General features: G+C 37.6%; 1 protein-coding gene across 16 annotated transcripts in view; it reads right to left on the reverse strand.

Annotated features, from left to right (window-relative positions):
• The window catches only part of ERC2 (ELKS/RAB6-interacting/CAST family member 2), a 974,141-nt gene that overhangs the window by 604,989 nt on the left and 351,427 nt on the right, over positions 1-17,725 (reverse strand). For all 16 annotated transcript variants that reach the window (XR_002125344.1, XR_002125343.1, XM_019654364.1 and 13 more), the window contains one exon: positions 3,229-3,396. Coding sequence is in view for 14 of the 16 variants with exons in the window: in XM_019654364.1 (XP_019509909.1) it covers positions 3,229-3,396 (168 nt within the window). In the remaining 2 variants the exon portion in view is untranslated. The remainder of the gene's footprint in view (positions 1-3,228; positions 3,397-17,725) is intronic.

Genomic DNA, 17,725 nt, shown 5'->3' on the forward strand with positions numbered 1-17,725 from the left:
GCACAGTAGTCATTCGGAAATATGTGTTGAATGAAAAAAGTGCATGAAATCCACAGGGCAGGAATCTTTAATGGGAAACTCTTGGAAATGCTTCAGGGCATCTGTACACGGTATGAAATTATTTATATTGTTGCATGTGAATATGAGGGCACATGTGCTGAGGTGCATTTTTCTGGGGAGTAAGCCTATAAATTGCATGAATGTTCCTCTATACTGATTACATTTAAGAAACAAAACTTCAATGGCCCCTTGCTATGAAGCTGCCACTAATCCAACCTGCATGTGTCACCTCCATGGACACAAAATCCCTACAGTCTTTGTTATAAAAAAGGTTCTCAAGTGTTTACCCTCAGACAAGTAGAACTCTTCCTTGACCTATCTGGAACAGAAATGAGTATAAAAAAGCAAGCATTATAGACCACCATCAGGTAACCCATCTTCCAGAAAACATGCAAAAGAGTTGTCACATCTGGTCACCTGGAAATCGTGCAGGTCTGGGGAAAAGTGTACTTGCCAGAAAACAGATGTCTCAGTTGGGGGACAGTACAAAATAGACGGTGCTTTCACGGTATCTTCATTTCTCTGTATCGTTCTCAGACATAAAAGAGTGACTCAATTAAAATACGAAAGTCTGAGCTCGGTATATACAGGCAACAAACATTCAATGGAGAGACACAAAGGTAGAACACACAGGATATGGGTAATAAGTGAGGCAGAGTATCCCCTAAACATCCCTGATACATTGGGTCATTGGGAAAGTCATGATGTATTTTTTTCTCTGTTTTTCATTGCAAAAATGCGTCATTACTTTTCTGACAACCCAATACAATAGAAATAATAATGACAACAATGTTGATAACATGATTTATAACTAAAACCCTTTACTAGAGGTAAAGCACTTTTCACATAGATGTGTCAGGCTGGCACAATGATGGCCATCTTACAGATCAGGACACGGAGGCTCAGAGAAGTTCAAATCTTATCCATGTCACAGTTAGTAAGTGGAGATGGTGACAGATGTCCACACGTCTCCAACTTCTAAGTGCTGTGTTCCTTGTATATTTTACTTCAGACCATAGAATAACAGCTAAGCCTCCTTTCTTCCTAATTTCTGGATATGTTGGTAATTTTTTGTTGAAATCCAGAAAAATCAAGGTGCTAAAGGAAGCTAATTTATTATCTTGACTGCCACGCAATTAACATGTTGGAGGATGGAGATCAGTTGGCACATAAAAAAAATCAAGGGAAGTAGCAAAATAAGAAACTTGGCCTTGGAGTCCTTTGAAGCTATTTTAAAAAGCAAAAAAGTTATGTTAAGAGCTATGTGGTATATCCCTGGGTGTGTGTAATTATTATTCCACTGATTTATTGCACACAAGTCAAAGAGCATCTGGGCATTTGTACAAGTTAAAGCAAACCAACCCAAGAGCCAAGCCACACAGCCGCAAACCCAGACAGCTTGCTTCCCACTCCTTGACCCACTCTGAATCCCACCACCTCCCAAACGCAAATTCTCGGGTAGCAAGAGTCTTCTTTGCACAGATGAACTATTAAGCCAGGGACAGCTGTCATTATAGCATATTCTAAAAAAGTAGCCAGAGCCATTGATGGCACAGTTTTTCCAGAGAAACCAGCAAGGTTCTTCCAATTCTAGAGAGAGCCCTCTTTTGTGTTGGCAAAAGGTTTCAGGAATGACTCAGGAATCAAACTGGTAACCTCCTCCAAGGATGAATGCTGTATCCTTCATATTAATTGAAACTCAGGTTTTTTTGTTGAAGGGCATAATGAAACATAACACATCTCATCTACTGAACACTTGCCCACTGAGGTAAGGAGACTCTTATTTCCTTCTATTTCTCCAAGAAGTGGGAGAATCACTTTCATGTATTTTCACCCTGTTGCCAAAAATCCTTTGCCTATGATGCAACGATTAGAGCAAATTTTAACCTAAATTGCTTCCTCTAAGAGACGGACATCATTGGGTAACTTTCTCCATTTTCATTGACAAAGATCTTAAAAGAAGAAAAAAGGCAAAAGAAAATTCCTCAGATGTTTCCAGCAGATAAAATCATTAATCTCACACTCCCAACTTCAAAGCAGAAGACTAGAAAATCACCTCACTTTCTCTGCACATGGAGAATCATTTTTTTCCTACTTCAAAGCACTGTCTATTGGGTCATTTTAATTATTGAACGTGGGATGGAAGCTATCCACATAATGTCACCACTGCCTTTTTTCATAAAATATATATAGGTCTAATTTGGAGTACATTAATTCGAGAGAGGTAAAGTACCAAGGAGAGAATAAGAAAAGGGAAGTGGGCTGCCTTCTCCTAAGGGGACCCCCATAACACAATGCCTTCTTCTAAGGAGACCCCCATCGCATGCTGCCTTCTCCTAAGGGGACCCCAATAGCGCACTGCCTCAACACTTACAATCAGAGAGATTCACCACATTCTTTGCTATTGCCCACAGGTAATAATCTATTTTGTCAACTAATTTATTTACACAACAACTAGCTTGGGTCCTGCTTTCCTTAGCAGCCCCAAGGATAAAATCCAACGGAGAGAAGCAAGGAAATAGGATAGGAACATCTATTTGTTTTTCTCCTAAATGTGAATAAAAAATGACAAAACAACATTTCCTTTACGAAACTCACACAATACCAACTTTCTTCCATGGGCAAAAGAATCTTGAAAATTGAGGATACTCCCTAGGAAGAAACCTTCGGAACCGCAGGTGCCAGGAGGGGGACCTATACCAATACCCAGCAAAAGAAGGCCGATGACATTCTGACTAAAATGATTCTCAATAAAATAAAACCATTCAAGATCCAATCAATTATCTGTAGTTCCCAAACCCAAAAAACTCTAAATAATGAAAAAGAAAATTTCCAAGTGTGAAGCAAACCGCTTCAGTGGTACAACCTGACACAAAAAGACAGGAGGCACTTACATAGTCTTTATCCTATGGTAATATGAATTTTTGTTTCGGCAGAAATACCCATATGTTTGCTTGTTGGGTATTGCTCCAGCCCCACTGTGGGTGTTATATAACCTATGATACATGCAATGGCCCTTACCTTCCCCAAACTCCCCAAACATCTGCTATCCAAAATGCATCTGGCCCCAAGGGTTTGGATAAGGGACCTTCTAAGGAAAGCTGTTCAGGCAGGACATTTTCTATCAGCTCAACGTCTACTGCCCCGAATCCTGATAGAGAGCCTTACCTCGGTCTGAAGTATGGCAGCCCTCTGTTCTTTGGCAGTAAGCGACTCTTTAAGCACTTCGATGTGTTGCTTGCAATCTGAATTTTGATTGCTAAGGGTTTCAAGCTTTGTTTGTAAGGCAAGAAGTTCTGACTCCTTCTTCGATAGTTCCTGCTTCAGCTGATCAATCTGTAAAACAACAGCCAAGTTGCAAGAAATTAGAAGCCGCAGCTCTTACTCGTTACATTTGGGAACTACTGATTTCTTTTAATTATCAATAGCTGGTGATCATTAGTCCAACAAGGCAGGCCATGAATTTGCTTAAAGAGATGGCCCTGGGAGTCACACGGTCTTTCGGTTTCTGGGGAGGCTCTGCATGGTGACTGAGAGTGTGGAAACAGGAAAGGGAAGGTCAGCGGACTGCTTTCCACCTTCCACCTCATGGAGAGCCAAGGTTCAGGGTGGAATGAAGGCTTCCTGCCCAAATCTACTATTCACCCATGAGACCACAAAGTCTATTCACCACAATCCTCAGAAGATCCAACAGGGAGCTAATGAAGACACAACCTTGACCTATGCTACTCTACAGGGCATCATTTGACAAAAAGGAATACTCACCCCAGAAAAACAAGTAAGCATTGGGGGATTCATTTGGGCTTATATTAAATACTGAGAAAACACAAAAGAACATAAAATATATATAAAGTACATATAAGGAAAAAATAATACAAGAAATATTTAATATCTGATTCACCAAAAAAGATCACTAGAATTACCTGTGTTCCAAATCATTTCTATCTCCTTCTTTCCCCTTTCAGAAATAATCACCACTCTAAATTTTGTCCTTGTTATTTTCTTGCTTGTCATTTAGTCTTACCATATATTTTTACATCTGTAAATAACATATACTTAGTTTTGCTTCTGAAGATAAAATACTAGTTTTGCATACTATTTAGGTTTTTAACTTTATTTGCACTATTTATGTTTTTCTTAGCACTACTTTTTTCTATTCAATCTTATGCCCTGGCAATTAAATAATAATATTTATTTTTACGTGCAATTTGTTCATTTTCATTGTAAGACTTCACCACAAATTATTTGTGCATTCTGCTGTGGACAGACATTTGAGTTTGTTTCCATGTTTTTCGCTATAACAAAAAGTACTATTCTGAACATTCTTATATATTGGGTTGTGGGAAAAGTCATGACGCATTTTTGCAATGAAAAACAGAAAAATTACATCATGACTTTTCCGACAACCCAATATATCAGCCGGTATAAGTAGCAAAAGTAATCAGGCAGTTGAACTGTTGGACCACATAGTATGCACATCTTAAGCTTCGGTAGATAACACCAAAATGTTTTCCAAAGCAATTATATTAATTTTCAGTCACAAGCACTGTGTGTGCTAATCACTCCATATTCACCCATGTCTTATGTCACCAGCCTTTCACATTTTTGCCAGTTGGATAGGAGCTGTGGCAGATGATCCCCAAAGATATCCCCACCAATTTCTTCCTGTGCTGCTCCTCACAACTAGAGGTAAAGTCTATTTACCCTCCCCTTGAACCTGGGCTGGATTGTGCAAATACTAGCTGAATGTAGCAAAAGTGTCAAGTGTTCCTCTTCCAGCCCAATCCTGTAGAAGGAATGGCAGCTTCAGCTTCCCCCTGCTGGAATCCAACCACCATGTTAAAGTCCAATTATCCCCCAACCACTGTGTCGTGAGGAAACCCATACCGGCCATACGCAGGCCAAGAAAGACAGAGGCCTGGAGGAAATGGTGGCCCCTTTGTCTTGTTCCTGGTCTTAAAGGGAAGAATTGCAATGTCTCATCATTAAGTTTGATGTTTGCTTTAGCTTTTTATAGGCACATTTAGGTTTCAGAAAGTTCCCTTTTATTACCATTTTGGCAAGAGTTTTTTTTAATCATTAAAGCATGTTTAATATTACCATTTTTTCTGCATCTCATGATTTACCACATTTTTCACCTTTAATATGTTATTGTAATGAATTATATTAATGGATTTTTAAAATACTAATCTCTCTTTGCATTACCATGAAAAACTCCACTTAATCATGATGTATTATTTTTTTAATATTTTACTGGATTCGGCTTGCTAATATTTTGTCAGGATCTTTTATCTATGTTATGGGTAAAGGTTGGTATGTAATTTCCCTATCTTGTGCTGTCTTTGTCAGGTTTTAGTATCAATTTAGCCTTCCAAGTAAAGTAGAAAGTGTTCCTTCTTTTAATGTGTTCTGAAATGGTTTGTATAAAGTTGAAATATTTTCCCATCAATGTTCACTAGACATCACCAGCAAAACTATCTAGTGCTGGTATTTTCTCTTTCCAAACACCATTCCTTACTTCATCCATTTTATTGGATATAGGAATGTTCATGTTTTCAATTATTAAAGTCAATTTTGATTTTTTCCCCTAAGAATTGTTCATTTCATCTAAATTTCACCCTTATTAGCAAGAAATATTCATAAAACCCATTTACCTTTTTTTTTTTAAAGATTTTTATTGGGGAATTGGGGGGATGGGAACAGCACTGGGGAATTGGGGGAAGGGGAACAGTGTCACTGGCCCTCATATGTGGGATCCAAACCGGGGCCCTCTGGCGTCCCAAGCCAGTTCTTAACCATCGCGCCACTCGGCCAGCCCCCCATTTACCTTTTGATATCTATGGCATCTATAATTGTATCTTCTTTTTCATAACTAATATTCTTCATTGTACTCCCTTGATGAATTTCAGCAGAGGCATTCTATGTTAATTGGCTCTTCAAACAACCAATTTTGTCTGTGTTGATCATCCAATATTTTTATTTTCTATTTCATTAACTTCTGGTCTAATTTTTAAATTATTTCATTCATACTTGTTTGGATTTATTCTATTTTCTTCTCCTAACTTTTATGTATTTCTTAATCATTTTTAATTGTACAATTGCAGTTGACATAAATATTATATTAGTTTCAGGTGTACACCATAGTAATTAGACATTTATATAACTTATGAGGTGATCACCACTATAAATCTAGTACCCATCTGACACCATACATAGTTATTTCAGTATTACTGACTACATTCCCTAAGCTATATTTTACATCCCTATGATTATTTTGTAACTACCAATTTGTACTTCTTAACCCTGTCCCCTTTTTCACCCATTCCTGTAAACCCCCTCCCATCTGGCAACCCTCAAAATGTTCTCTATCTATGAGTTTGTTTCTGTTTAGTTTGTTTGTTTATTTATTCTTTAGATTCCACATATAAGTAAAATCATATGGCATTTTTCTGTACCTGTCTGACTGACACTATTCAGCATAATACCCTCTAGGTCCATCCATATTGTTACATATGGCAAGATTTCATTCTTTTTTATTGCTGAGTAATATTCCATTGTATATATGTACCACTACTTCTTTATCCATTCATCCATTGATGGGGACACCCAGGTTGCCTCCCCATCTTGGCCATTGTAAATAATGCTGCAGTGAACATATAGGTGCACATGTCCCTTAAAGGTAGCATTTTGGGTTTTTTCAAATAAATACCCAGAAGTACAATTAATGGGTTATTCTTTGTCTCTTGTTATAGCCTTTGTTATTTTAAAGTCTATTTTCTCTGGTATAAGTATTGCTTTTTGTTTTTTGTTTCTATTATCATGAAATATCTTTTTCCATACCTTTACTTTCAGTCAGTGGGTGTCTTTCAATCTGATGTGAGTCTCTTATAGGGAGCATATGTAAGGGTCTTGTTTTCTTATTCATTCAGCCACCCTATCTTGGAGAATTTAATCCTTTTGCATTTAAAGTAATTGTTGATAGATATATAGTTATAGCCATTTTATTATTCATACATTTTATTTTTTTTCCCTCTTAAAGAAGTCCCTCTAAGATTCCTTGTAATACTGGTTTAGTGGTGATGAACTCCTTTAGCTTTTTTGTCTCCAGAAAGCTTTTTATCTGTCCTTTGATTTTAAATGATAGCTTTGCTGGGTAGAGTAGTCTTGGTTGTAGGTCCTTCCTTTTCATCACTTTAAATATTTCATGCCAATCCCTTCTGGTATGCAAAGTTTCTGCTGATAAGTCAGGAGACAGTCTTATGGGAGCTACCGTGGGAGCTACATTTCTCTTGCTGTTTTTAAGGTTCTCTCTTTGTCTTTAACCTTTGGCATTTTAATTATGATGTGTCTTGGTGTGGGGCTGTTTGGGTTCATCTTGTATGGGATTCTCTGCACTGCCTAAGCTTGTGTGTCTATTTCCTTCACCAAGTTAGGGAAGTTTTCATCACTTCTTCAAATAGGTTTTCAGTTCCTTGCTCTCTCTCCTCTTCTGGTACCACTATGATGCAAATATTAGTACACTTGATGTTGTCCCAGAGGCCCCTTAAACTATCGTCAATTTTTTTTTTGGGGGGGGGTTGGAATTCTTTTTTCTTCTTGCTATTCTAATTGGGTGTTTTCTGCTACCTTCTCTTCTAAATCGCTGATTCAGTCCTCTGCTTCAGGAAATCTATTGATTCCCTCTAATGTAGTCTTCATTTCAATGATTGTATTCTTCATTCCTGATTGATTGTTTTTCATGTTTTCTATCTCCATTTATATGTTTCCTACTTTTTTCTTGAAGATCTCAGTGAGATCATTGAGCATCCTTATAACCAATGTTTGGAACTCTGCATCTGGTAGATTGCTTTTCTCCATTTTGTTTAGTTCTTTTTCTGGAGCTTTCTTCTGTTCTTTCATTTGGAACATGTTTGTCTCCCCATTTTTCTGCCTCCCTGTGTTTGTTTCTATGTAGGGCTGCTATGCCTCCCTGTCTTAGTAGAGCGGCCTTATGTAGTAGGTGTCCTGTGGGACCCAGTGATGCAGTCTCCATGGTCATCTGGGCCGAGTGCTGCAGATGTGTCCATGTGTGGGTTGTGTGTGCCTTTCTGTTGTAGTTGAGTCTTGATTTCTATTTGCATATCAATAGAAGTGACTGACCCTTGGGCTGATTGGTTGTGAGGACTGGCTGTTACTACAGTGGAGGTGCTGTTGTGCAGAGGCTGACCCTACAGAGTAGGATTTGCTTTAGTGGAGCTCTGATGCCTGCCCAGTCTGCTGTTTGGTTGTGTGGAGGCAGCAGGGTGGTGCTTCGGCTTGGCCCAAAGCTGGCGGCCAGGCATCCCCACCCTGAGGCCTTCTGGGCAGGGACCCACCACAGACCAAATTCATCCTCAGCATATACCCTGCCCAGGGCCACCTGGAATGAGCATCAAAGCAATCTGCTCATGGCCACCACCCATGCAGGTTTGGAGGTACCTGGGAGTGGGCACACCTCAAACCAAGGCCAGCTCCTGCCAATGCCAGGCTTAGGGCTTTGCAGCAATAGGTACAGGGCCTACCAAGGCCAGATGCTGCTTGATTGAGGTTTGTGAATCTGACAGATTTTAGAAATGTCTGCAGCATAAGCCAAGATAGGCTGTTTGCATGGAGAAGCCACTGGAAGTGGTTTGGGTGGGCCCACAAGTTGGGTGGGACCAGGGTATCAGGGAATCATCAGGGCAGGGTGAATGGTGTTAGGTTGATGGGAGATATGGTGCCCCCTTGTGTCTGCACACTCAGTGCAGGGAGGACTCAACAAAGGAACTATGGCTTCTGCCAGCACTTCTGTCTGAGAGAAAGCTGTCCCTCCAGCCCTCAGCCTGATGCCAGACAACTCAGTTCCTCCTTTTTTTCCCTGGCACCTTTCCAGCTGCTGCTGCAGTGCTGGAGCTCAGAGTGAGTGAGTCCATCAGCAGTTAAGTCCATGTGTGGGCCCTCTAAGGGGAGCACCTAGGACTCCAGCAGCCCTCCATCTTACTCCACCACAGTCTCTGCTGGTTTTCAGCAGCAGCCAGAAGTTGTGGGGACTTCTCTTCCCAGCTCTGGAACCCTGGGTTGGGGTGCCTGGTGTGAAGCAAGGACCCTTTTCTCCTCAGGGGGTATCTCCATAGTCGAGATATCACTCCCGATTTTTAACTGCCACACGTGGGTGTAGGACCAGACCAGTCTGCATCTCTGCCCCTCCCACCAGTCTTAAGGTGCCTCCTTCAGTATATCTTTGGTTATAGGGATTCTGTTCAGCTAGACTTCAGGTGATACTCAATAACGGTTGTTCTATAGTTTAGTTGTAATTTTGATGTAGTCGTGACAAGATGCAAACACAGCATTTATCTACTCTACCATCTTGACCAGAAACCCTTATTTTCCTAACTTTTAAAGTTGGATGTTTATCTCAATAATTTTCAGACTTTTTTTTCCCAAATACAATATAAGCCCAAAGACTACAAATTTCCCTGTCAGTATCATTTTAGCTCAATCCCACTAATTCGGTATGTAGTATTGACATTATAGTTCAGTCTTAAATATTTTCTAATCTCCATTACTATTTATTCTTTAATCTATGAATAACTTAGAGGTATGGTTTGTTACTCTCCAAATACATGTTTCCTAGTTATCTTTGTGTTTTTTATTTCTTACTTGCTTTATGGATAGAGAATATTGCATATTTGATACTAATCACTTAAAATTTGGTGTGCTTAAAAAGAATGTATCCAACAATTGTTGAGTGCAATATTCTATGTATGTGCATGGCATTTGATAACAATTGGATAGTTTAAATCTTCCTTATTTTGATCTTTTAATCTGCTTCATCTGTTCATTACTTAAGGGTGAGTTAAAACCACCAACTTTAATAGTAAAATAATGAATTCTCCCATGTAGTTCGCCAATTTTTTAGCTCTAAAAATGGTTTCTTTGTCTTAAAGTCTACAACAACTTCCTTACAGTTAGTATTTGGCTAGTGTGTCTTTTTTCCTTTTAATGTATCTTTAACTTTATGTTGCAGATGTCTCCTGTAAATCACATATACCAAGATTCTTTTATGCTGTCTGAGAAGCTTAAGTGGAGCATTTATTATCATTACAGATATGTGATTTTATTCCAACCATCTTACCTTATGCTTTCTATATGTCCTACCATTTCTATTCCTTCTCTTTCTTTTATTGCCTTGTTTTGAATGACATTTTTTCTCATTCTATTTTTTGCCTCTACTCATTTTAAAGTTATGCTTTTATTTATATTAATCTTATTTGTTTATGGTATTTATTTCTAATCTTTATATTATTACCCTAGGAATTATAACATGCTTGTATTTTTAATTTACCTAAGTATAAAGTCAATCTCTATGTTTATCTTCTTTCTAAATAATAAAAGGATCCTGAGATACTTTAAATCTAGTCACCACCCTCTTCACCTACACATTATCATTGTCATGTATTTTAGTTCTTACCTATTTTGTTTTTAACTCATCATTATTTTTTTACAGTCCATGTTTGTTTAGATTTACCCCCACATTTGTCACTATATTTGTAATTCATTCTTGCATCTCATATATTCCATTAGGAATCTACTTTTGCCTGAAATGCATCATTTAAAATTTTTCTTTAGTGGGGTTTTGTTGGTGGCAAACTCAATTTCTGCATAAAAACTTCACCTTTATTCTTTTTTCCTTGAATATGATTGCTGAGTATTAAAAGTAACTTTCTAGGTTAAGAGATATTTCCTCTTAGCACATTGAGGATAGCATTCCACTATCTCCCAGCTATCAGAAGCTAATAAGAAGTCAAGCTATCACTCCAACTTCATTTCTTTAACAGCAATGGGACTATTTTTTCATTAAGTGTATTTTTAATAGCTTTACTGAAATACAATTCATATGCCATACAATTCACCTACTTAAATAGTACAGTTGATGGTTTTTAGAATATTCACAAATTGTGCAACCATCATACAATTTTAGAACATTTTCATCATCTCAGAATGAAACCCTATAACCCAGAGAAGTTACTTTCCATTCTCCACCCTCCTTATCCAGACCTAGGCAACCAATAATCTACTTTCTGTCTGTATGGTTTAGTCTATACTGGGCATTTTATATGAATGGAATCACACAATATATGTACTTTGTGACTGGCTTCTTTCACAAACCACAATGTTTTAAGGTCCATCCATGTTGTAGCATGTATCAGTACTTCATTCCTTTTCACTGCTAAATGATACTCCACTGTATGAATATACCACATTTTGTCTATCCATTTACCAGCCAATGGACACTTAGCTTTTTTCTATGTTTTGGCTATTATGAATAATGTTAGTAAGAATATTCATGTACAAGTCTGTGTAGGCATATGTTTTCATTTCTCTTGGGTATATACATAGGTGTGGAATTGCTAGGCTATATGGTAACTATATGATTAGTATTTTTGAGGAACTTCTAAATCGTTTGCCCAAATGACTATGCCATTTTAAGTTCCCATCAAAATAAATGAGGATTCGAATATTTTCACACTCTTAACATGTATTTTTTATTATCTGTCCTTTTTAATTATAGCAATTCCAGTGAGTATGAAGTGGTATTTCATTGTTGGGTTAACTTGTATTTGTCTAATAACTAATGATATTAAGCATATTTTCATATACCTATTAGCCATCCATATATCTTCCTTGAACAAAGGTTCTAACTTCTTTCTAAGGCTTTTTCTTTGCCTCTGAGATTCTGTGGCATTACTTTGATGTAATAGGTTTCTTTTTATTTATCTTATGTGGGGTACTTTGAGCCTCCTAAATTTGTAAATTGGTATCTGTTATCAGTTTTGGAAAATTTTTCAGCTTTCATCTCTTCAAATATGGTTTCTGAATAATGACTCTGTTCCTGCTCCTTCTTTCCCTCTGGATGTCTGATTATACTTATGCTAGGCCTTCTTTTTCTATATTCTATGTATCTTAACTTGTCTTTCATGTATTCCATCTCTTTATCTTTAATTTCTTCTGCTCTTTTTTTCTAGTTTATTAAGTCTCTCTTCTTCTGTGACCACCCTATTTACTCACTGAGCTTTGAAATGTTCATTTTTATATTTTCCCACTTCTAGAAATTTTATTTGGTTCTCTTTCAATTTGCTTTATAGTCTCTTGCCTTTTATGTGTGTGTTCAATCCCTTCTGTTATTTATTTAAACATAGTATACCTACTTATATCATAGTGTTTTCTTAGAATTCCAACTTCTGAAGTTCTTGCCATCTGGTTCTGCTGTTTGTTTTTCCACTGGCTATCACTTATGGTGGTTTGTTTTCTTACAGGTTTTGTGATTTAAACAAACATTTTTAATGTGTATTCATGTTTTGTTTTGTTTTTTAACTTTATCTAGAGAAATACTTTGAAGCCTAAATTAACACATGGTCTTCCAGGGCATTTGCCTCTGCCAGTACCTGGGGATCTACCAACCAAGGGCCCCTTTAAACTACATTGATGTTTTTGTGTCACCTCACACTGCACACCTATGCAAGAGCCAGTTGTGGTTATAGATTCTCAAAGCTAGGCTCTTTCACCCTCCACTTGGCTCAAAGTTTTCAAGTAGGTATTTGCCTGGGAGGCTGTAGTCTTGATGAGAAAGGAGTAGACTGGGGAGTAGTTTGCCCTTACACTAAAGAGTGATGCTGTCTGGGGGCCCAGCTCTGTGCGGTAGGGGTAGCAGAATTCCTATTTGGCTCCTCATCTTGAGCAGGCCTCGCCTTCTGTCCTTTTTCTTAAATGTCCCTGTGACTGTGAAAACCAAAGCTCAAGGGCACCTGTCTAGCAAATGCTAACAAGAAGATATAACCAGTGTTCCACTTATCATTCCCTCTCCCTGCTTTGTCTCTCTTTTGGCCCTTGAGAGTCTTTTAAATTTGACAGTTCATAAATGCATTTTTAAACGTATATTTCTAAAATACCTTTCATCCAGCATTTGTTTTTTTTCAGCAACTAAAGCTGGCAAAAACAAGAACCAAGCTACAGACAATAACTGCTTAAAAAGAAGTGAAACCCCCATTCTGAGAAGTGTTCAGGTTGCACAGTTCACTACAAAGGTTTATATGGAGGGAACTCCCATTTGCAGGAGAAGTCAGACTAGATTAGGGGACAAACAAGTTTCATCTTTCTTGCCAAATCAAAAGGTTTGGTACTGGCTGGCCAGAAGGGAGTCTTGAGAATGATTCTGAGTACGCTTACAAGTTCACTGGAAGAGAATCGTGATTGACTATCAACATGCTCTGGGTATGTGTGAGCAGGTGGTAGCACAGCTCAGCTATGTGCAATCCATGAAATACATTACTATTATTATAATTTAATGATTTGTGAGCCTATGATCAGTTTTATCTGAAACAAAAGTAAGAAGCGTTTCCTCTCTCTCTCTCTCTCTCATACAACAAGAACAAAGTCTAAATAAAAAAAGGGGAAATCAGTATTAGGATTACCTAAAATTATGAAAGAAATTAAATCTGTTGTGAATTAGCATTCTTCTCAGGGAACGTGGTCCCAAATCGTATGCACTTGTACCTGACGGCACAGTATTTAGCTGCTTTCACATATGAAACTGATTCATCTGAAAATAAAGCTAAAAAAATTTTCAACTCTACATACCTAAGCAAAAATAATGCTTATAGTGAAAAGAAGACTGACTTGTGTTAATTTCTACAAATACCAGAGTAAAAATCTAGTGTGTGGGTGGGTGGGTTTTTGAGAGAGGAATTTGAATGAAATTTACTTGATCAATGAAATGGTATTCAATAGAAAGAAAGGAGATGGCAGGTTCTATACACACCTACTTCATTCAATGAAAACAGATTGATAATGATAAAACTATTTCAGTCTATAAATATTAAATAAGGAGTTGCTTTAAATAACTTTCAGGCTATCACTGCCATGAGGTAAATTTTAAATAAATATTTTATGCGGACAATAACAGAAAAAAGGCTTTTCTAAGGGGAATATAGTTACAGGGTAAAAAATCATACTCTTCCATAAAAATATGCCTTTGGCTTCTTTTATAGCCATAAACTCAATAAAAATGGAAAGTGATGCAATCGAACATACATGAGAACTGAGGCCGGGGGAAGGTCTGTCTCCGTGATGGCAAGAAGAAAAGCCAATTGGAATTACATCACATGCTTTATATGAAGTCCATGTGGACATCAGGCACACTTCATCTCGTCTGAAAGTTCTTCCACCACTTATGTCTGTGACACAACCAACACCCTGAAAAAACTACTCTGCCAAATAAAACAGCTTCTTTTTCACTGCAGATATGGCCCGCATGTCTAGAAAATGATATGCTTATTATCATGCAGTTTGGGTTATAAGGATTGTAATCCGTCAGAGGTTAATAAAAAAACGTGTTACATACTCAGAATAAAGGGGGCGATCTAACACAGCAGAGTGGCGTCTGTGGCGAGCTATGAAAACACAGGGAGTGGCTTATATAGAAGTACTGGGATCAGGAGGTGAGAAATGTGTGAGGCTAGGAACAAAGGCTTGTACAGAACAGGAGATGCTATCATTCTTCTACCAGAAAAACAATTATTTCTATGTTACATTCCATTTTTAGAGGCTTAACAGTGCTCCTTGAAGGTTAACTCATACTATTCTTGGCCTCTTAGTGCTGCTCTCACAATCTGATTCTTTTAAGCCTTCTGAGTGGGGGTAGAAATTGCCTTTCACGGGGTCTAGGTTCTCAGGAACAACACGCATGTGCCAAAGTGCTTGCAAGATGAAGGAATTTCTACCCTGGCCGACTATGTCTAGTATCCCTGCCTTTACACAAGCTGAGATTCCGAGCCCTGCTTTTACATTTTTGCAACTCACCTTCCAGCTCTCAAAAAATGTTACATCATGGTTTTTCTATGACATCATATTTACAAAAGCAAATTAGGTGTTCACTGCTATCTAATTAAATCACAGAGTTTTCAAGAGGCCCTACCAGTCCCAGCAATCTGCTCAGCATCAAAACGGAGGCGCACCCCATTTCACATGGCTATTAAAAATACTTCCGTCCCCTCCAACCTACATGCTTTATTCATCGTCACAATTAATGCAAACGGTTTTTCCTTTTCATACCACAACATTGTTACATTGTTTCTATGTCAAATTTTCACTGAAAAATTGTAAATTATCTATTTCAAGAAACTTCTATATCTAAAAATGAATTTGTATTTAAGAATTATTAGCTGCCTTTATTGTCAATTTGGAGCAAATCATTACACATTGACATTGAGATTGATTTGAGAACATACCTTATTGATGAAGAGGAATCAAATGCTGAGTCAATTTTATCACTAATAGATCATAAAAATAATTGTCAGCGAATAGTATTTCAAAAATATAAGCAAGTGAGAACATGGATACATGAACAATTTTAGGGGCTTTCTTCATGATTTGGTTAAATCTTTTTATCTTTTATCTTTTTTATTTAAAAAATTGTAAACTTCCAAATAATCAGGATAAAATATACTTTAGACTTCTGAAGAAATACAAAAGAAATACTCAGATCAAAGAGCACTCTGAGGGTGCCTCTTCAAAGGCCCCTGGTAAAACAGAAGCTCCCTGGCCACTTTTAAAAGCTTTCTACATATTCATTACAAACAGCAATAAGAAGTAACAATATTTAGCTGCAATTTTAGGTTTGGTTTCCAAGAGTTCGACTCCCTTCCTTATGCAGCATTCCATAGAATTTCTGAAATGTTCTACCATGACTTTTTGAGTCTTTATAAACCATTAAAACGAAAGTTTGTAAAGTCAACTGTGCCAGCCTCAAATCTAGCATTTTCTGCCAGCTGGGATCTAGTCATTTTATGATTTCCCTTTCTCTCACTGCCTCAGTAAACCAAAAGAGTTTAACAATTACTTTTCCACTTCCCAAGTAAGTTTCAGAGCCTCTAAGTTTTTTGCCATTTAAATCTAGTATTTCTTTTCTCTTTTTGGAAAACGTGCTATTTCACATAGACTTGAGTTCTCCATACTTCCTTATCTGTGTGGAGTTGGGGGTTTGCTCTGACATAGGGCTGAGTTTGCACTCTTCACCAGACCTGTCATTGCTGTTTTGCCAATCTGATCATTTAGACAAGAAACACTAACTTTAAACCTAAACAACCTGCATTGCTCCAGCCAGAAGTAAACTCTCATCAAATCTTCAGGGTCGTTTTTTGAGTATATTTCTTACTTTCCCAACTAAGGGCTCAGTATGAGGGAGTGGGCAATACTTTTAACATGCACTGCTTTTAGTGCCCCTCAGTTGCTAACTCAGTGCCATGTGCCAGAAACAAATCTATGGGGACTGTAATACTCAAACTCCACCAACGACAGCTCTATCCATACAACTCTGCATGAATGAAAGAATTCAAGAGACCCCAATGGTCACACTAACCAATTGTTTTGTCAACGTGTGTGACCACCTATTGCAAAAATTAACTCCTCAGATATCTGTGATGATTTTGACACATAATATATTCATATAAACTTTGTAGAAAATAGTCCACAAGGGACCATGAAATATGCTTAGTGATCCAATTTTAGAGGATATCAATCCATGACTCTAAAACTTAATAAATTTCCTGATAAATGATTTACCCAATTGGCATCTGTTCACACAGCCTAAAGGATCCCACAATGCACAAAACACAAGCACTCAGGAGTAAATGCTTAGCAATAGCTATGTTGTAATAGACCTGCTCGACCACGCCTGGGCTTAAATAAGGAATCAAGTTTCCCTCTCAAAGCAGGAGAAGTAGGAAAAATAAGTAATTGAGGTAATGGTATGAAGTATGAGCAATAAATGTTATGGTTCAATCCAATAAGAACATTCTTTCAATGGAAAAAATATAAAAAACTACTTACTAGTACTTTTTAGGTAATTTTTATCAGTCTATAAGGGATATCTGCATGACATTGTAAGAACTCATTTTTAGAAATCTATTTTTCCCCATTAGTCAAATTAAATACATTATTATTATTATTATTATTATTATTATTATAATATTTGGTTATAATTCAATAATAATGGATACAATGAGCAGCTCTGTGAAAATTAATAAAGAAAAACCTCATTTAAAAGGGAGTCGGGAGGCTAGAAGAGAAAACTCTTATGCACATATCCCTCTACTGGCCCCAGCAGGAAGAGATACCTTGACTCTCTGACAGGAAGTGATATACTCTACTACTGCAGCAGGAGGATGAAATTCCTCCCCGTCCAGTAACAGCTCAGCCAATGGGAGCCTGCTATAACTCAGCCAATGAAAAGTCACTATGCTTCAAACTTCCAGTTTCCTCCAATGGACTCTTTATTTACATCAGCCCCCCCCAAGTCTATAGAATTCCTATCTTTTGTTTCTCTTTACTTTTATGCATGGTTAACCATTAGACCACACGTCCCAAATTGTAATTCTTTGTTGTTCCTGAATAAATCCATTTTGCTGGAGAAATATCTGGCTGTGTATTTGTTAAAGGTGAACAGCTATTTTTTTGAGGCAGGCATTTTAACTACATTATTTCATTTACTCCTTTGAGCAATGGTAGGTGGTGTTGCCCCTGTTTTATATAAGAGGAAAGAGTGGTTGAGTGCCCTAAGTCACTCCCTAAGGCCATGCACCTAGCAAGGGCAGGGTAGAGATTTACCAGA

This window comes from Hipposideros armiger, unplaced genomic scaffold (genome assembly GCF_001890085.2).
Source record: "Hipposideros armiger isolate ML-2016 unplaced genomic scaffold, ASM189008v1 scaffold_220, whole genome shotgun sequence".
NCBI classification, from domain to species: Eukaryota; Metazoa; Chordata; class Mammalia; order Chiroptera; family Hipposideridae; genus Hipposideros; species Hipposideros armiger.